The 21,382-nt window shown below is 37.8% G+C and overlaps 3 protein-coding genes across 3 annotated transcripts; 1 reads left to right on the top strand and 2 right to left on the bottom strand.

The window, feature by feature from the left end:
- The first annotated feature begins 242 nt into the window (after positions 1-242).
- On the top strand, positions 243-14,271 carry LOC122050281 (ABSCISIC ACID-INSENSITIVE 5-like protein 5). The gene is made up of 3 exons (XM_042611201.1): positions 243-1,138; positions 1,276-1,438; positions 10,888-14,271. The coding sequence occupies exons 1-3, from the start codon at positions 707-709 to the stop codon at positions 10,986-10,988; spliced, it is 696 nt and encodes a 231-aa protein (XP_042467135.1). The 5' UTR covers positions 243-706; the 3' UTR covers positions 10,989-14,271.
- On the bottom strand, positions 7,309-8,865 carry LOC122051528. The gene is made up of 2 exons (XM_042612708.1): positions 7,872-8,865; positions 7,309-7,777 (listed from the first exon to the last, which is right to left on the bottom strand). The coding sequence occupies exons 1-2, from the start codon at positions 8,468-8,470 to the stop codon at positions 7,744-7,746; spliced, it is 633 nt and encodes a 210-aa protein (XP_042468642.1). The 5' UTR covers positions 8,471-8,865; the 3' UTR covers positions 7,309-7,743.
- Positions 14,272-17,150: 2,879 nt separating the features above from the next.
- LOC122053623 lies at positions 17,151-18,623 on the bottom strand. The gene has a single exon (XM_042615638.1). It carries the CDS (start codon positions 18,543-18,545, stop codon positions 17,307-17,309), a length of 1,239 nt encoding a protein of 412 aa, XP_042471572.1. The 5' UTR covers positions 18,546-18,623; the 3' UTR covers positions 17,151-17,306.
- Positions 18,624-21,382: the final 2,759 nt, after the last annotated feature.

Below are 21,382 nucleotides of genomic sequence, written 5' to 3'. Positions count from 1 at the left end.
ACCTTCTCATACGATTAGCAGGCACCATCATCCGTCTGCGTCGAACGAGAGCCCTCGCCCTCTTTTCCCATCGAGCTTCTCGTCGCCCAATTCCTGCACCCGGTATTTTAATCGATCAAGTCGTTGGGGTCCATTTTGCCTTCCAATAAGCACAGCTATCTGCTCCGGCGAAGCAAATGTTTCAGTTCCGCGGGCACTTACTCGACACGTGTCGAGAAGAACCTACCTGCACACGCAATTAATTAGCAGGCAGAGAGTTCGACGACTACGCGATGAGTCTTCTTCCACCGCGAGCATTTTGCGGGGAAAGCTTCGGTTTGGTGATTGGAGTATCTCTTGTTCGTTTGTTAGGGTGCATTTGTAGTGTTTTATATTTTTTATTTTTGCTTAGATTTTGAGGGTTTTGTTGTTCGATGGTGATGATTTGATGCGATCTGAGGGATCGATAATGGTAGGTTTTCGAAATTTTGCGGGGGTTTGGAAGGTTTTTGTGATTAGAGGTGGAGGAGAAGAGGCTTTGGGAAGGATATGAGCGAGAATGGACTTTGACAAGCATATCGTCATGGGAGGAGGAGGAGGAGGAGGAGAGGCGAAGGACGGCGGTGGTGGAGGAGGAAGTAGTTTGGCCCGATAGATGTCAATGTACCCGCTGACGTTCTAGGAGTTCCAGAGTTCGTTGGGGGGAGTTAAGAAGGACTTCGGCTCGATGAACCTGGACGACCTGCTGAAGGACATCTGGACCGCGGAGGAGAGCCAGGCGATGGAGGGCACGACTGCACCTGGCGTCGGAAATGCCGGCCTCCAGCGGCAGGGATCCTTTACTCTCTCTCGGGATCCAGAGGAGGTCTGGCGGAACCTCCTCTATCCAGCCCAAGCCGCGGCGGCTCCTGCTGCCGCTGTTGTGCCGCAGCAACAACATCAACATCGGCATGGGGGAGATCACCTTGGAGGAGTTCCTAGTCATGCTGGTGTGATCAAAGAGGAACCAGCTGCCATCCTGCCGCCGAGGCTTATGGGTGATGCCATCAATAGCAGCAGCAACCGTACAAAAACGATCGGCAATGTGCACTTCGGCAATCTTCCTGTTGTGAGCAATGCCGCCGGTTTCTCTCTTGGGTTTTCGCGGTTGGCCGAGGCAGTATAGATGCTTTTGTCAGCCACCAGATTGCTAAAGGTGCCGCAGCTAATTTGGTGATGACGGTGTGGTTGATTTAGGGAGTCCGCAGGCAATCTGAAGGGGTGTCCTTGCAGGCTTGGCAAAGCAAGGATGAGTAGTGGATTGATATCTGGAGCTGTTGCTTTGGATGCAGGAGCAGTTACAGTTACAATCGCCTCTCCAGTGAACTATGTGCTGTGGAGAAGGTGTTTGAGAGAAGACAGAGGAGGAGGATTAAGAACAGAGAGTCAGCTACTAGTTCGCGCGCCAGGAAGCAGGTTTGCTATCCACTGCACTTTCTTATTGAACTATATGTAATGCAAACTCTCTATCTCGTATCTAAAATGATGATATTCTTTTGTCTCCTTTGAGAATTAGAGTGATATAGTCTTTTTATAGCTCAATGGAGGAACAAAATCCAAGTAACAAACTCCAAATAGTTGGGAAAAATAGAGTTATGTAACAAACCTCAAATAATGGGGATAAATAGGGTTTTATGATGTTGATGGTGATAGAAAAATGGATTGAGAAGTCTCAATGCAAATCTTATGCATTTATTCAATTCTTAAGAAATTATAGATTGGATAGACAAAATTACAAAAGGGTACAAGAATCCATAGTATGCAGTCGATTCTGGGTAAGATCTTCAATTTGCAGATTTTCCTTAGTATCTAGAGAGTTTTGTCAATAAGGAAACAAAAGTATCTATTAAGTCTAAATAATAACTAGTGTTTAACAACAATCTAAAATACCCTATTACTTCCACCTCAACCGGCTTGCCATCACCCACATAAATGCATCTTTCAGCATCAGTTGGCTTTCGATAGCTCAGGCAACCCTACATTGAAACACTGATGTTGATAGTAGCACCAGAGTCTAACCACCAAGGGTTTCGAGTCTCAATGCAAATCTTATGCATTTATTCAATTCTTAAGAAATTATAGATTGGATAGACAAAATTACAAAAGGGTACAAGAATCCATAGTATGCAGTCGATTCTGGGTAAGATCTTCAATTTGCAGATTTTCCTTAGTATCCAGAGAGTTTTGTCGATAAGGAAACAAAAGTATCTATTAGGTCTAAATAATAACCAGTGTTTAACAACAATCTAAAATCCCCTATTACTTCCACCTCAACCGACTTGCCATCACCCACATAAATGCATCTTTCAGCATCAGTTGGCTTTCGATAGCTCAGACAACCCTGCATTGAAACACTGATGTTGATAATAGCACCAGAGTCTAACCACCAAGGGTTTCGAGTCTCAATGCAAATCTTATGCATTCTATTCAATTCTTAAGAAATTATAAATTGGATAGATAAAATTACGAAAGCATACCAGAATTCCTAATACGCAGTCAATTCTGGGCAAGATCTTTAATTTGCAAATTTTCCTTAGTATCCGGAGAGTTTTGTTTATGAGGAAACAGAACAAAAACATCATATGCAAACTGGGACATAACCCTTATTTATAGAAGCCTAAGACTATATATTTCTAATTTGTCCCCTCAACAAATTAGAAATTGCACATGGTATCCACATTAATATATTCATAACAATTAAACCCTTAACTCATATTCCTTAATCATAAATTTGATCACATTAAATTATGACTTATTTAATTGATGACATTAGACATTTATAATTACAATTATAACCCCAAAATTCTAATAATCTCCTACTGGGTCATATGTGTAAACTTATAAATGTTAACCTTAATAAGCTCATAACTTTTGTCATCATAGCCATAGGGCTTCCTTAACAATCTTATCCATTAATTATATAGACATAGGATCAATGTAATTTTCGTTGTATCTTTCACAACTAAACCATCAATGGTCACGTAGATCAATATAATCAAATGACATAGATCAATTATGAATATGTGGCATGAAAATTACATGCAAGGTGATCTATTCATGTCAATTTTTAACTGGACCTCTTTAACCAAAGTGAGATCAAAACTTTAACTTAATTTACAAAGTGTAGTAAAGTAAATATTGAACTTTATATCTGATCAGAAAATCTTTAAATACATAAGTTTCACCAACATAACCAAACTTTATAGAAGACATATATGTTGGATCGTGAAAGTCGATAGAGGGAGGAGGGGGGGGGGGGGGGGGGTGAATATCGATTTAAAAAGTCAAAAAGAAGATCGAGTACGTAGCGAAAGAAATAAAATTAAAGCAACGCTAACACAAGTAATTTTTTACTTGGTTCGGAGTCTTGGTCGACTCTTACTCCAAGGCCCTCACTCGTTGAGTGCTTTCGTTGGCCAATCCACTAACAATTCGAAATATTATAAGTTAAATTACAATTGCTTTAAAGGAAGAATACCGACAACAATAAGGAATGAAAAAGAAGCGCGTTTTCGGAGGAGCTTCGCAGCGTCGCAGGAGCACAGCACGACAGAGCAAGTGTTGGAAGATCTTGTTGTTCGTTGTTCTTTGCTCCAGGGTGCATCCTCCTTATATAGGAGCCTCCGGGCGCCCGGATCCCCTTCGGGCGCTTGGAGTGTGACGTAGCTCGTCCAAACATGAAGCTCCACGTGGCGACGCGGCGAGGGGATAAACTTTGCATCCCGGGCGCTCGGACCTTTGTTTTTTCAACAACCTGCAAAAAGCATTAGTCCGAGACAAAATGCAAAACTATCGTGCAAAACAAAGTGTTAGCATAGTAAAGTTATAATAGTAATTAAAACAGTAATTAGATCCCGTCTCCTCGAGATCAGAATCTAGTCACGATCTCAACTTAGATTTCCGAAATGGATCTAAGTTGGATCGACGCCTAATGTTCCCTTCTCGGGAACGCGTCCTCACAGTCACTCCCCTCCAGTGACTTACCTTACCTGCCAGACGTCCGATCAGCCCTTCGACCCGTCTGGACTTCGTGCCAGAAGTCCGGTCAGTCCTTCGACCCGTCTGGACTTCGCGCCAGCTATCAGGTCAGCCCATCGACCTAGCTGGACTTCGTGTCAGACGTTAGGTCAAACCGTCGATCCGTCTGGACTTCTTGCCAGCTATCAGGTCGACCCGTTGACCTAGCTGGACTTCGTGCCAAACATCCGATCAGCCCATCGACTAGTCTGGGCTTCTTGCCAGCTATCAGGTCGATCCGTTGACCTAGCTGGACTTCTCTTGCACACTTCGTCAAAGTGTTTAGATCAATATGAAACTAACTTAACCTACTTTGTCATTCATCAAAACTTGAGTTAGACCGTTAGTGCTAACCGCACCAACAATATATAGTACAAACTCCCACTAGATCTAGATTTCACCAAATTGAATAACTCCCATATGAGTGGTATGCTCATAGAAGACATTGGGTGGTAAACCCTTTGTAAAAGGATCTGCTATCATGGAGTTTGTGCTTATGTGTTCTATCGACTGTCCACTTCGTACTCTTCTTTAACAATAAGGAACTTGATATCGATGTGCTTCGATTTTGTTGAGCTCGTATTATTGTTAGAATACAATGCATCCGATCTATTGCCACAAAATAACTTCAGTGGTCTTTCAACCCTTCCCAAAATAAGCAACCCAGTGACAAAATTTTTAGCCATATTCCATGATTAGATGTCTCGTAACATGTTATAAACTCTGCCGCCATGGTTGAAGAAGCTGTTAGTGCCTGTTTGGCACTTCTCCAAGAGATAGCTCCGCCGGCCAACATAAAAACATAGCCTAATGTGGATCTCATGCTATCTTGGCATCCCGCAAAATCAGAGTCAGAATATCCCATGATCTTAAGAGTATCTGACCTCTTATAAACATAGCCTAAAGTGGATCTCATGCTATCTTGGCATCCTGCAAAATCAGAGTCAGAATATCCCATGATCTTAAGAATATCTGACCTCTTATATGTGAGCATGTAATCATTAGTTCTCTTTAAACATCTCATTACCCTCTTTGCTGCTTTCCAATGATCCATTCCTAGGTTGCTTAAATATCTATCCAACACTCCAACAATGTATGCAATATCCGGACGCGTACAAACTTGAGCATACATAAAACTTTCTACAGTCGAAGCATAGGGAATCTTTTGCATTTCTTGAGTCTCGAGGCTTCCTTTAGGGCATTGTTTAAGACTAAACTTGTCTTCTTTAGCGACTAGGGTGTTACCTGGTTTGCAATCTTGCATGCCAAATCTTTTAAGCACCTTATCGATATAGTTCTTTTGCAATAATCCAAGAATACCTCGAGAACAATCTTGGTGTATTTGGATTCGTAATACAAAAGATGCGTTACCAAGATCTTTCATTTTAGAATATCTAAATGGAAATTTCTTGATATCGTTTAACATACCTATATCATTTATGGCAAGCAAAATGTCATCAACATATAGAACCAGGATGATATGCTTACTCCCACTAAACTTATGATACACATAATCATCTATCACATTCACCTCAAAACCAAATGAGATTATTATTTGATGAAATTTGTGGTACCATTGACGAGATGCTTGTTCTAACCCATAGATGGACTTCTTAAGTTTGCAAACCATATTCTTTGGATCTCTTGATATAAAGTATTCTGGTTGCATCATATAGATTGTTTCCTCAATGTCTCCATTGAGAAAAGTTGTCTTGACATCCATCTGATGGAGTTCCATATTGAAGTGTGCGACAAGTGCCATGATCGTCCTTAAGGAGTCCTTCGTTGAAACTGGAGAATAGGTCTCCTTAAGTCAATCCCATATTTTTTAGTATAGCCTTTAGCTACAAGACGTGCTTTATACCTTTCCACATTACCATTTGAATCCCGTTTGATTTTAAAAATCCACTTACAACCAATGGGTTTCACACCTTCTGGCAATATGACAAGTTCCCAAACATTATTGTCTTGCATTGACTTATACTCCTCATTCATTGCCTCAATCCACTTTTGAGAATTTGAATCTTGCATGGCTTGACGAAAGTTGATTGGATCATCCTTCGCCATACCATCATTTTCCTCATGTTCTTGATGTAGTACTATGTAATCATCCGAAATAGCACTCCTCCTTTCTCTAGTGGACCTTTGTAAAGCCACTTGTTCTACATACATTGATTTTTGAGGTTGTTGAGTTTGTCCTTCTGGGAGTTGATTAACAATGTCTTGTTGTTCTTGTATTGCATCTTGATCACCGACAGAAATAAAATCCTAATTATTATCAGAAGCAATCATAGGGATATAAACCATTTCCTCTTGAAGAGTAGTGGGAATACATTCCTCCTCAAAAACAAGATCTGTTACTTTATTCTTTCCCCCAAACTCAATATCCTCAAAGAACGTTGTGGTTCCCGTCTCAAAGATGGTCTTTACTTTGGGATCATAAAACTTATAGCCCTGTGATCACCTAGAATATCCAATAAAGTAGCTACTCACAGTTCTGCAGTCCAGTTTATTTTCATGTGGCCTTTACGGCCTAGCCTCAGCTGGACATTCCCAAATATGAAAATGTTTGAGACTTGGCTTTCGCCTTGTCCAAAGCTCAAAAGGTGTTTTAGTAGCTGTAGTGGGTACTCGATTTAGAATGTAAGCTGCTGTCTTTAATGCTTCTCCCTAGAGTGACATTAGTAAGGTTGAATGACTAATCATACTCCTTACCATATCCTTAAGAGTTCGATTACGTCGTTCAGCTACACCATTTATGCTTGGTGAGCCTGACATGGTGTACTGTGGGACAATTCCACACTCCTCTAGGTATTGAGCAAAGGTCCTGGATGTTGCTCACCTGAACCGTCATATCTACCGTAGTAATCACCACCATGATCAGATCTAACTTTCTTAATTCTTTTGTCTAGTTGGTTCTCAACTTCAACCTTAAATGATTTGAAAACGTCCAATGTTTGAACCTTCTCATAAATAAGAAATAGGTATGCATATTGAGAATAATCATCAATGAATGATACAAAATATTGTTGACCATTCCAAGAAGGTGTTGGAAATGGTCCACAAACATCTGTATGTATCAATTCCAATACTTCTGTATCTCTATATGCACCATCTTTCTTTCTTTTGGTCTGTTTGCCCTTAATGCATTCAACACAAACATTTAGGTTTGTAAAATCAATGGAGTGTAAAATTCCATCCGATATAAGTCGTTCAACCCTATTTCTAGAGATGCGTCCTAAACATTTGTGCCATAAGTCCCTGAATTTTCATTATTAAATTTACGCTTAGGACCATGTGATTCCACATTTAGGGTTTCAGTATAAGAAGCATTTATATCAAGCATATATAGATTGTCATAAATTATAAGTGAACCAATTTCAACAACAATAAAATGAATAGATAAACTAAATTGGCCGTTTTAAAACGAACAACAGTAACCTAATTTGTCCAAATGAGAAACAGAAACCAAATTTCGTCTAAATGACGGTACAACAAAAGTATCTATTAAGTCTAAATAATAACTAGTGTTTAACAACAATCTAAAATGCCCTATTGCTTCCACCTCAACCAACTTGCCATCACCCACATAAATGCATCTTTCAGCATCAGTTGGCTTTCGGTAGCTCAGACAACCTTGCATAGAAACACTGATGTTAGTAGTAGCACTATCTAACCACCAAGTGTTTCGAAGTATTGAAGCTAAATTTACTTCAGAACAAACCAAATTGAAAAATGTACCCTTTTTCGCACGCCATTCATGGTACTTAGGACATTGTTTCTTGACATGATCAAACTTGTTACAGAAGAAACAACCTTTCTTGTCAGTATCCTACTTTTGTTTCTTCACATAAGGACCTTTAGTAGCCTCATTCTTTCTTTTCTTGCCCTTATCTTTAGGGGTGCTTGCCAAATAAGCACTTTCAGCCTTGATTTGCTTCAACCTCTCTTCCTCTTGAACACGGTATGAAATGAGCTCATTAAACGTCCATTTCTCCCTTTGACAGTTATAATTGATTTGAAACTGACTAAACTGGTTCGGAAGAGAAATAAATACTAAATGCACAAGCATGTCATCCGACAATTCAAGATTAAGTGTCTTCAATTTTGATGCAAGGTGGGACATTTCCATGATATATTCCCGAATATTTCTCTTGCCTTTATACTTCATGGAAATCAAGCTCTTCAGAATTGTGCTTGTTTCCGCCTTATCGCTTTTGGCAAAGCGCTTTTCAATCTCATCGAGATATTCCTTAACTTTGGTGACACTATTAGACACCGCGCCCCTAAAAGCCTCAGGTATGCCGCGCTTGATGATCATAAGACTTATGCGGTTAGAGCGATCCCATTTCTCATATTTAGCCCTCAGTTCAGAGGAACTAGTATTTGTAGGAGCAGTGGGTTGCTCTGTCCTAAGTGCAAGATCTAGATCCATGCAGCCAAGAACAATTAAAATGTTCTCCTTTCAATCCTTAACATTTGTATCATTAAGGATCGACATTGAACTTAAGTTAGCAGAAATAGTAGCAATACTTGTTTGAAAAGAGAAACACAAGAATTATAACATAAATAACATGCTCATTTTGAATCAATTTAAACAAATGGTAAATCCCATCTAAAGATATCTAGTGCAACAATAATATCAAGTCTTTGATCAGTAATATTATTTGCAAGTGGTACTCTTGATATAATAATCAAACACTAACAATAATACATGATAAATAATAAACTTATCTTTGGATCAATTTATTATATGCATGAAACATAACAAATAAAACTTGATAATTATTACGTGTTTATTATCACAAGTAATTGTATAATTTGTTAAGTATAAATCTTCTTTTGGGTCGATTAATACTCACATAAATATACACATTTACACTTTATTTAATACCTCAATAATATTTCAATATTTTAAATAAAATCAAATTCAAATAATAGAGGTCACTTTGGTGGCATATAATTCAAATTTAATTTAATTTAAAATAAGAGATATTAATAGAACCCTTATAGTCTAATTAAATTATATTTTAAAATAATTTTGATTATTTTATCCAAATAATAAATTTAATGGATTATCTTTAAAGGGGATAAAATAAGGGCAATTATTTTACCTATATAATTGTAAACAAACGTGGGTTCGTTTCCTCTCCAAACCACGCAACATAACGTGTTTTTTTTAATCCCTTATTGGAAACCACGTTATTTTCTGAAACCACGTAACTTTCGAAACGATACAACTGTACATCATCTCTGCGTCTTCTTCACCGCACGCCTCCACGCCGCACGAACTGCCACAACCGCGGTTGCCGACCACGACAGCCAACCGACGACATATCGGAGTAGTCGCCGACCCTTTCCATTGTCGGAACGTCGGTCACTTTTGTCGTTGGTGTCTGCTTGCACAGAAACAGCGAGAGGAAGCCACAGCTAACTCGCTAGCCAACTGTAACGTCTTATCCTGCCCCGGAAAACTACCTCCAGCATGACGTTGTCATCGGTGACCCACTGTTGGTCACTTGCGCTCACTCGCGATGAGCAGAAAACGCGAGAAGTGGCGTTTAGCGTGTTGCTTGCCATCTTGGACATCGTCGCCGACCCAGGAAACCAGTTGTAAGCAACCTCCCGTGACGCTTTCCCTTCTCCGGTGGAAGTTGCGATGCCGTCGCAAATTTTTTTCAGCTGGTTGCGACACAGAACAGTGCCGAAAATTGCGATGATAAAATAAAATCGCAACATGATATATCATGAACCAAAACCGAAATTACACAAAGATAAAACTTTGTACCTAAAATTATTTCCTAAGAATTTAGAATAGGAGACTCCGATACCAATGGATAGAAAAATGGATTGAGAAGTCTAAATGCAAATCTTATGCATTCTATTCAATTTTTAAGAAATTATAAATTGGATAGACAAAATTACGGAAGTGTACCAGAATCCATAGTATGCAGTCGATTCTGGGCAAGATCTTCAATTTACAGATTTTCCTTAGTATCCAGAGAGTCTTGTTGATGAGGAAATACAACAAAAATATCATTGGACCATAACCCTTATTTATAAAAGCCTAAGTTGCATATTTCTAATTTGGCCCCTCAACAAATTAGAAATTGCACATAGTATCCACATTAATATATTCTTAATAATTAAACCCTTAAGTCATATTCCTTAATCATAAATTTGATCACATTAAATTGTGACTGATTTAATTGATGACATTAGAAATTTTTAATTACAATTATAATCCCAAAATTCTAATAGATGGATTTGCTAAGGATAACTAAGGAGGTTATAAAACTATATAGACAATGGCCAAATACAGGGGTTGGGTTAAATACTAAGTATGATACTGTCTTGGTATAAAACTTATACTACTGACTGAAAAATTGGACAATTTCAAGATAGGGAGATTGGTAATGGTATCCCAAATAAGAAACACGAATAACTGAATGATAAACTAATCGTAAACAGCCACCTCCCTAGGAAGTTTTAAGAATTAGGTAAGACTCTTTTCAAGTTGTTGATATTTGAAGATTTCGTTTCCTTTTACGTATTAATATGAAAGACATAGACTATTCCAAATGACTAATAAAATTATAAAAGGAAAATAAAGAACCAACTGAAGTTTCATGGTGCTGAGAGGAATCTCAATTTCATCTACATCAACATGAATAACTTTGTTTAGGAAAGTTATTGAATTAAATTCTAGTCAAACTTAGATTAAGCCTTTCATGGCTGAGTTTTTGTGTTTCTTATTCACTATTGCCTAAGTTAACAACTAATGATTCTAGGTTTTGATTTGGTTTTCTCACTATTTAATTTTGTATGATCTTTAATCAAGCTTACCGCTTAATACAATGGAGTTGCAAACAGAAGTAGCAAAACTTAAAGAAATAAACCAAGAATTTCAGAAGAAACAGGTATTGTCTCTGTACAATTACAATTTTGTCTAATACATGGTAGGCCAACGGAATCTTATGCCAGTTATATACTCATACAGAAATTGGATCAGTAAATAGCTCCCTTTTTCTGATAATGGTCTATAATTTTGACAACAATGTCAACAATGATACTTTGTATTTGCCATAGTTAAATTGATAGATACTATTTTTCTTTTTAACAGTGATTGGATAAATTAGTACCTTGAATACTATTTTACTATCCAACCAAGAACATTATGTTTTTCTAATACGGCTTTAAAAAATTAAAATAATTGAATTTTGGGATCAGATAAAAGCAGATAAATCATTCACAGAGACGATATCTTTTATTAGAATTAATATAGTTGCTCAAGAAAATACTGTTGGAAATTTGAATTTAAATAATATTTTTATTTTGAAAAATCCGAAAATTTCATCTTTAAATGTTTTGCATGCCATTTTTATTAGCTGGATGTAAAGGTGGAACATGTATTAGATAGATGCATCAGATATGGATAGGTTACTTGAATTTGGTCTGATTGATGTGGATAGGTTTATTGAATGTGGTCTGATCCATGATTAGTGTATAGTAACCTAGACAAATTTAGGTAACTTTCGAGAACATATCCATCTTAATCTCTCCAACAGCCAGTTTAGCTTTGTTTAACTAACATCATCCCTTTGTTTCACTCTATTTTGTCCTCTAAGATTCCCTATTATGATCAAGAGTCTTCTCTTGCTTTTTGTTTTAAAATGCATCTATAGGAATAGGAGGTAATATTTTTTTGTTAAGAAATTGGCTCTACAGATACTTAGTAGCTTTAGCATCTGTCATCTTTCTTTATTGAATTTCCTAAATTTATTTATTTTGCACTGGTAAAATCTTCTGTAGGATATTTGTTAAACGTTTAAAAATTGTCTGAATTTTTCCAATTTTTGTTGATTGGAAACTAGATTTCTTTCTTATTCTGCTGCCCTGTCTCTGTCTTTGTCAACCAAATTATTGATTGAGCTAAAGCCATCACCTTTTGCTCCTCCTAGCTATTTTGTTTTTTTAGTACTCTGACGAAGCAAAGTGTTCCTCTGGCTGGTCCATCACTAGGCTTTTAATTAATTGCCACATCCAAGTCCAACCAAGAAGATTAGTCCAAATCTTTTTAAACAGTAGTGGTAGCCATGGTCTCCTAAAGGCTGAAACAATTGGGAAACAAAGAATTGGGACAGAACAGGTCTTCCAACCCTTAATGATTTTAATGGTTCACTCATGGCAGGCAAGCTTTTGCAACCACCATTAGTCAAATGGGTTTGATAGAAGGAGCTTGAGACCAATGTGCATTGTAGCTTATGGGGTTGGATCTTGAGCGAGTCGAGCGAGAATCCGGTGGGTCTAGTTAAGTCCGGCTTAAAAAAAACATCTATTCTATGGGCCAATGTTGATTCAATGAGTTGGTTTACGTGATCTATGGGCAATTGTCAATGTCGATAATGTGTGGTCGAGGGAGAACTCAGGGGTCAAGTTTGTAGTGTTGTAAACGAACCAAACGTTCATGAGCATACTTAGTGTTCGACTTGTTAAGAATTGTTTATGTTCCTTAATACACACGAGATCAATTAAATGAACAAACTTGAATAATTCGTAAACTAAATGAACAAACTTAAACACATATGTGTTTAGCTCGTTCGTGAACAATGTACACGAACAAACTTTCTGAATCATGTTCATTAATGATTTTTTATCAACATGGTAAATAAATTTAAAAAAAATCAAAATGAATAAATAAGTTTGCATTATCAAACTTAATAACCAGTCAAACAAGCTTGAATAACTCGTTAAATTAAATGAATAAACTTGAACACATATGTATTTAGCTTATTAATATTTATGAATAGAAATTGTGAACTGTTCGTGAACAATGTACACGAACAAACTTTGTAAATCATGTTCATTAATGAATTTTTATCAACATATTAAAATAATTTTTTCAAAAAAAACTTTCAAAATGAATAAATAAGTTTGTATTATCAAGCTCATAACAAATTAAACAAGTTTAAAAATATAAAAGTTTCAAACAATCAAATGAACTTGAATTGAGACATCGATAACATCTAAATAAACTAAATTCAAACTCATTAAAAAAAGGCCAAGCTAAGCTTAAACAACCATTTCAACAACTTGGTTCATTTAGATTCGGCTTAGCTTGACTCAGTTATTTTATCAAATAAGTTTGAATATCATAAAGTTTGGCTCGGTCTGACTCGTTTATAGCCCTGCACGTTTGCCATCGAACCGAACTTGGTTTGGTCTAGTTGAAGCCCGACCTCAAAAGAACATTCATTTTATAGGCCAACATTAAGTCGACAAGGAGCGATCCATGATACATATCGCTCGTGATCAGATTCGGACGACGAGGCCAAAATAACGGTCGATGTTGGCCTCAGGTCCTAACCAGAGCATCAAAGTCGTAATCTTTGCGTGCCTAACTAGCTCAGGCTCCGCGATTCATGCTGATTGCTCTGTAAGGTAGCTATCGAACTGCCACCTCTACATCAGTCGTCGATGGCACGGCAAACGTCGGTCGATCAAAGCTCAAGCTAATACCGATTGATGGCGACGGACAGCTCTCCGAGCATGATCTGATCCCATTTACCTTGCTCCGGTCCCCATCCCTGCCTGAACCACTGCAATCTCAAGGAGGAACAAATGAAGAACAGCCCAGGTGAAGTGTAGGGTCACTGTTCCCTGGCAGGGAGGGGCGCCTTAAGACATGGGGAGCCCACAGCTTTCCATTCACTGTTTCATTAGCAAACCAAACTCTCGCAATTACTCCATGTTCGTATCACTCCTATGATTTGTCAATGTTGATGATAGGCAGGACAAGGGATGGCATATGTGATTCTGTCTGCACAATCCAGGACACGCTGCTTCGTCATCTCTGTGTGGTATGTATCGTAAGTGATCCTCTGCTTCTTCTTTATATTGTGACATGGTTTAATTTCAGGGGCGAGACAGAAACCATTAAGAGCGCCGATGATTTGGCGAGTTTTGTTGAATACAATAAATGATTCATTTCAATTATCCTGATCGATGATCGGCTTGAATTGTCGATCTTGCGTTTAGTTTGTGCATTTTGATTTGTAAAGATTCGATTTGAACATTCGTCGATATCAGTGCATTCATTTAGCCTTTGGATAATTGCTCGAGGTATGATGTAATAAATGAACTTGTACATGGTAGGTCAAGCTGAGGTGGGCCACTCTGGCTTTGACACCTCAGAGGGACCCGCTTGTCCTCCTTTTAATTTCTGTATTTTTAAAATAGCCGAATTATTATTATTATTATTATTATTATTATTATTATTATTATTATTATTATTATTATTGGAATGGTTAAAATGACACGAAGTGGCCATTAAATGAAGACACGAACTCAGCATTTTGATGGTTCAACCACGGCGATGTATCCATGTGAGGAACATTAATGGCACTGCTTGCCGACTTTAATGGTTTCATGTGGATTCTTCCTCACATGGGAAACAGATTGATTTTTGTTTTCTTTATGACAAAAATGAAAGGGATGCCTTATTTTATTGGAAGGGGCTCTATTTTTTTGTAATTTAAAAAAAAAACTATCTCGTCAACCCTTGTAATATGATATAACTATTCAATGAATTATTTATTTGATATTATTATTTTTTATCATGTGTTAGATTCTGGATTGATCTATCAGTTGTATAAACATGATAAAATTATATTATAACGTTTAAAAAATTATAACTGCTATAATATTATAGTAACTATAAATTATAATTATTAGACAATATTATAGTAGTATAAATTATTATTATTATTATTATATTTTATGGATTGACTTAATTGGTATATGTATGAATGTTTGTTATAATAGGTCTTGAGGATAATTTTTAATGAGTGTGAAAATATATCGCTGGGTGTCTAATCTTCCCCATGCAAATGATAGCTATGTTAGAGTAAATGTTTTGTATGATTTACCCTCTTTCATAATGTATGATGTCATCCCGAAGAGATCACTAAAATGATGTCTTCATCTTCATCTTTTAATGCTATAATTATGTTTTTATAATTATTATCGTAGTTATAATAGTTAGTTGTTACAATGTGAATAATACAATTTGAATATTATTGAATAAGATAAGTTTGTGATATAACAATTATAAAATCATAATTATTATAATATTATAATAATTAAGATTTTATAGATGTTACAATATTTGATTAATATTGCAATAGCTATAAAATTGTGGGCGAAACGTAAAACTATAAAATGAATATTATTGAACGATTTAAAGTCATCAAACCTTACTTAGGAAGTAATAATATAGAATATTATGTATAAGAACAGCTGTGTCATTTTTAAATTAAAAATTGAAATAGAAAAAAGAATCAATTTTAACGTATTTAATTTGAGTTAAATCTTATTATTTTATTAAGAATTTGATTTTTACTAGCTAATTTTAGTGAAATTTAAAATGAAATTATTTTAATATTTTTTTTATTTTTACATTAAAAATAATTTTAAGGCTTATTAATAATTTTTTCTGATTATTTTTTATAAAAAATATGTATTCTAATTATTCTTTTTAGTTTCATATTTTAGGATTGACAATATTATAAGTATAAAATTTTTTTATAAATATTTTGGGTGTATTAAAAAACATATAGCTTTTGATTAAGATAAAATATAATATATATTCTTATGAGTCTCTTAGGGTGATAATAATAATAATAATAATAATAATAATAATTAACATCGGATAGAGGAATAGAATTCTATTTAAGGAAGAAAAATAATAATAATAAAATTTGATCTCAAAAGGGGGGAGGGAATCTTTGTTCTTCTCTATCGTGATAGATTGGGTAATCCAACGAAGGTGATAATAATAAAAATTTGATCACTAGATTTCGAGGGATCCATTGGATACCTTTTGAACTTTGTATCTATCTCAATCCCCCGTCATCATGCTCCAAAATATATTCATCGAGATCGAAGAAGTGGTCCTCCCCGAACACTGTAAAAGTCTTAAAGTAGTTAATTCTGTAACGCTCGTGCAAGATCGAAAGCAGAGGAGCGAATTGAGACGATAATTTAGATATTGATGTAATTTGAAATTCTTGTCTATCTCAATTCTTCTTTGTAAATAACATCGTTAATTAATTAACGGGGTTAATCAAACAATGAGATAAGTTATCTAGAAATTAAAGTCGAATGGCAGGCGTGGGGCCAACTTAACGACACAGTACACAATGATAGTTGTTAGCTTTTTCATTACTTTGTCTGCTTCTTGTTGGCTTCAAAGACAGTGGGAACTAACGACGGATAGAAGCTGACGCCCAGGACGTCCTGCCTCGCTAATTAATTAATTAATTAAGAAAAATTAATCTTTTTAATTTTGCCATTTTAATCCATAATTTGAAAGAATATCTTATGGATAAAGCATTTTTCATATATTATATATATATATATATATATATATATATATATATATATATATATATATATATATATATATATATATATATATATATGAAAGAATTTTTTGGATGAATTTGAAAAAGATGAGAGCACATTCGGACAAATTGGCTAATAATTAAAAGCAACGATGGAATCGACTTGGGTGACAGCGAAGGCAGCAAACCGCGCGTGTTGTGTGTTGTGTCGTTACCCACCTTCTTTTCTATGCGCCCTACTCTATTACATCTGTTCACATTATTGATATTAATTAATTTAATTAATTAATTAATTAGTGGTGACAGGATTATGAATACTTTAATTAATTATTTTTTTCCCATTTCGATTTTCATGTTCTTGGCGTACGTGTAGTGTTTGGACGTCTAAAATGTAGCTATCGTAGGGTTTAAAGTATAATTTACAGGGCCAAAAAGGAAGATTGGAATAATTTGTCACTTTCTCCGTGCATTTTGTTTTGTTAAGATTTAACTATCACACACGCACGCGACGTCTAATTATAAAATGGATGGTTTTCATTTAGGCCCTTAAAATTTATTTTCTTTTTTTCTTTTTCAAAAAATTCTCTAGAAAATCTTAATTCCTCAATTAAAATGATACAATGCGGGTGAATATAACTATGTGATTAATATGGAAGCTTACAATTATATAATTTTTAAAAATTATAATTAATTATTTTTTTATTATTTTATGATGAAATATAAACCTTATATATTAAAACGGGCAGTATGATTTATACATGTACATCTCCTCTCGTCATCTTTATACGGCTTCCCGTTACCGTATAAATACCGGAGTTTGTTAAAAGGAAGTAGGGAAAAAAAGGGTTGTGGATCTGGACACCGTCATCACGATCTGGACACCGCCTTCGCTAGCTTCTCCGCCTTCAGGGTGATCTCCGGCGGTATCTTCGTCGGTTGCCTCTTCCCCCTCGGCCGCTGCTGCAGGAAGTCGAATCCCAGAGCCTCGGAGACTTCGTCGGAGCTCCACCCTGCTCGCCTCAGCGAGTCGGAGCAGTGATCCGCCTTCACAAGCAGCGCGTCCATTGCCGCCTCAAAGTCGATCGCCGTCTCCGCCTCGTGCTCGTTGTCGAACATTCCCGACGCCGGAACGAGGACGATCTCGCTCACTTCCGAGTCGTCCCACCCGGCCGACCGGAGCACAGATCCGACTTGGTCCAGGTAGCCGTCGACCCAGGTGGGTAGCTGCTTCGGAGATCGGATCTCCACGAGCCGATCTGGTGAAGCCGATCCGCAGGAGGAGGAGGAGGAAGAGGAGGAGTTCCGCCGGCGGCGATTGGAGGCGGCGTCGCTCCAAAACTCGATCCACCGCGGTGTCCTCCCGGACACGGCGTCCAGGCTCCGCCGGGCACGAGGCGGCGGAAGAGGGAGATTTAGGGATCGGATGGGATAAGACAGCGGATCGCGCGAATCAGAGGCGATACGAAAAGCGGGCTCCTTTTGAAAGAAGTCGGCGAGGTCAAGGCCGCAGCAGAAGACTTTGTGCTCGTCGACGTAGAAGACGGGGTTGCCGGCGAGGCAAGGGGTGGCGGGGAGGTAGCAGCGGTCGAAGAGGTGGATGAGAAGCGGCGCGCGTCGGAGGGCGGCGCGAGCTAGGCGGAGAGCCCTGTCGGGGTCCGCCGGGCGGGGACCCCACGACCGCGGCCAGAGCGCGCCGCGGGCGACTTGGAGGGAGGCGGCGGCTAGGGGGAGGTCGAAGCCGGCGCGGAGTAGGATGCAGCGACGATGATGGGAGGCGTCCGGACAGCGCCAGTCAGGGAAGCCTGGAGCCGATGGGAGGCCGAGGGAGAGAAGGGCTCGGAGGTCCGGCGGAAAGGAGAATCCTAGGTCAGCCTCGAGGCTGGCGAGCTCGGCGTCGGAGAGTCCGGATAGGACGGGGATGGAGGCGGCGCGGAGGCGCGCGAGGATGGATTCGGCGAGGGGGCGGAAGGAGAGGAGACCACCGCGGTGGGAGACGGAGAAGGAAGGCGAGGCGGGCGCAGATGCGGCAGCACGGGCGGAGAGACGGCGAAGTCCAGCGGCGTGGGCCGTGGCAAGGCCGGTCACCCGGCGGTCAACGTCGACCATGGCGGTGTCGGATTGGGATTCTCGAGGAGGTATAAATGGGCGGGCGCATAGAAAGAGAAGATGGGTGGTCTGGTTCTTTGGAGGAAGGATCCGACCGCCTTATATATATATACACACACGGGAACGGAAAAAAGCAGCGGCAGCAGAGTGGTGGGGTCACCCACGTACAATGCGAGTGAAGCATCCTTTTTTTAACTACGGGCTAATTAATAATTACCTTTAGTACGGAATTTTATAATTCAAAATACTTTTAATTAACCCGTTTGCATTTATCCATCAAAATTAATTTAATTTAATTATCCAAATAAATGAAAAACGTACGTGAGAAAGTTCATCCACAGGAATATTTAATTTATGCATTCCATATCATTCGTATTTACTAAAAAAATGAAATAATTTAAAGTGGATTCAATGATTTCACTGGTGGCAAAAGTGAGGCAGTCATTTAGCGGTTTTTTTTAGAACGGTTTCGGAGCGAAGATGATAAAAAAAAAGAAAAAAAAATCAGGATGGTCCACTTTTAATTGTATTTAGATTATAATTATGATCAGTTATGATTTTTTCTTGAGTTTATTGTTCTAATAGATTATAATTTAGATCGGAATGAATAGTTGAAGGTCGTTTGAAGACCGTCGGAAATAGATAAGTGTCCAGATTACCGGGTGCTGAGCAAGAGACGATCTCCGACTGTCCGTTCTGATCCAAACTATAATCTGATGAACCTATAAAAAGATCACAATTAATTACAACCGCATCGTAATTACAATCTAGTTGTAATTGGGAATAGACCATCTCTTAATCCATTTTTTATGGACCAACAGATCTAGTCTCTAAAATCTGAGAGTGATAAAATTTAATCAAACTATTTTCTTAGACATGTATATGAAATTGTATTAATGATTTAACATTCATTAATGGTATTGCAGGTTTTAATTGAATAAATTTCTTACCTGAGACGGTGGCTATCAACATGAAATCCGAGTTCATTTTATTTATTTTTATATTATATTATATATTATTATTATTATTTACTTTTTAATAACTTTTCTTTTTCTATTTTGTTGACTTTTGGCACCCTAGTGTTCAAATTTGAGAACGATATCGCATGAATCGTCCATGTCTCCAAATTTGATGCTTTGACTTAATTAGCTACCTATGAAACCTAATATGAAAAATGATCACTGTTTGTTTGTTTCATTGATTGCGTGGCCGAGATCAAGGGATGGGATAACTTACTAAAATAATCATGATTGAGTAATTTTGATCGACTTGGTACAAATGAGGTCAGTCCTCAATAGGCCAACTTCCTTATTTCAGGTAATGTTTCAATTAACTTGGGCTGGACTTTCATACCGTCGGGTAATGGGAGATCTTTGTAATAAAGGTCTAGAAAGACTCAAGAAAAGAAGTTAGAAGGGGGCCAAAACTATCTTGGCACTCCTTCAGACTACTGAAAAATAGAGAAAATAAATGAGTATTTTTTTTTTGGTTTTTTTTACTGAGAGACACCACTCTTGATGATTGGTATCTTAATCGACGTATTCCTTGGTGATTGATGTTTCAACAACCGATGAGTCAAATCCAAACTTGGGCGGATAACATTCAGATGCGACTCGGACTGAAATGACTTAAGGTGTATTTTGGAGCTAATTTGGTTGAATCTTGGTTTGATCTGACCTAGATCCGATCTAAAGTGATCTAGGCTCAATCTGACTTGATTGAACTCGGTCAAACTTGACCTAAGTCAGTTTGACTTGAACCGAACTCTATTTTAACTTGTTGTCTAGCTTCTCTTGACTTATACCACGTGTGACGGTTATCTCCGCCATACCATTTCTTATCTATGTTTTTGTTCATTAATTGGGTGAGCTTTGTATTGTTCTAAATGATTCCGAGTGTTTTGATGAGCGCTATTGTTCTAACTGATCCAAGGATAACCGTGTGGATTGGGCCAGGTAGAATGCTACTCATGTTTGTAGTAGGCCCATGCCCCGCCTAATGGGACGGCTGCATTGAACTTTGATCCAGGATCCATCTTTGCCATTTAATTATAGTTCCTTCTTTGTACTGTGAAATCTAAATATAAGAGACAATTATACCAAAAGTGTTATTTTTAAATATTTGATTTGTTTTATCTTGCACGAGTTTGGTTTTTTTATAAGTCAAGATGTCTACCAACATGGATAAAATAATCAAAGATGGGCCGGCTCAAAACTTGTCTATTGGGATGAGAATTTGTCGGGTTTGAATTCCTCTGAACGAGGCAAAGATTGTTTAGCTGATTGAGTAGATCATCGGGCAGGCTCGACCTACCAACCGGAGCAAGGTTCACGAGCCGATCGAGACAAAGATTGCTTAGCCGACTTAGTATATGATTGGGCAAGCTCAACCTACCAACCGGAGCGAGATTCACCAGCCGATCGAGACAAAGATTGCTTAGCTGACTTAGCAAATGATCGGGCAAGCTCTGTTGGATTTGAGGGGATCCAATCCATGATGTTGGCCTTCAGATTATAATTAGTTGGGCATTCCTTAATAATTTATTTAATTAGCCCAATCACTAAAGTCTTGATGGACGGACTAGTGATTGTATTTCTTATTGAGTCGGTCCCACCTCTTGCTTTACCTATTAAGAATTAGGATTTGTTGTTATTATAAATAGACACTTAGGTCTAACCTATTTGGATGCTTCTTACATACTTTTACACACGACGACTTACGACAACCTTAAGAAGTACACACGAGAATCCATCTCCTCTCATAGAGCGAAAGAGGTAAAGATCGAGTCTTCAATTATGTCGACGCTCAACGCAGGTAATTCTTATTCTCTAAATTCG

Source organism: Zingiber officinale, chromosome 3A, assembly GCF_018446385.1.
Source record: "Zingiber officinale cultivar Zhangliang chromosome 3A, Zo_v1.1, whole genome shotgun sequence".
Classification (NCBI taxonomy): Eukaryota; Viridiplantae; Streptophyta; class Magnoliopsida; order Zingiberales; family Zingiberaceae; genus Zingiber; species Zingiber officinale.
The sequence above is the reverse complement of the archived record's forward strand: the minus strand, read 5'-3'. Positions and strand labels throughout refer to the sequence as shown.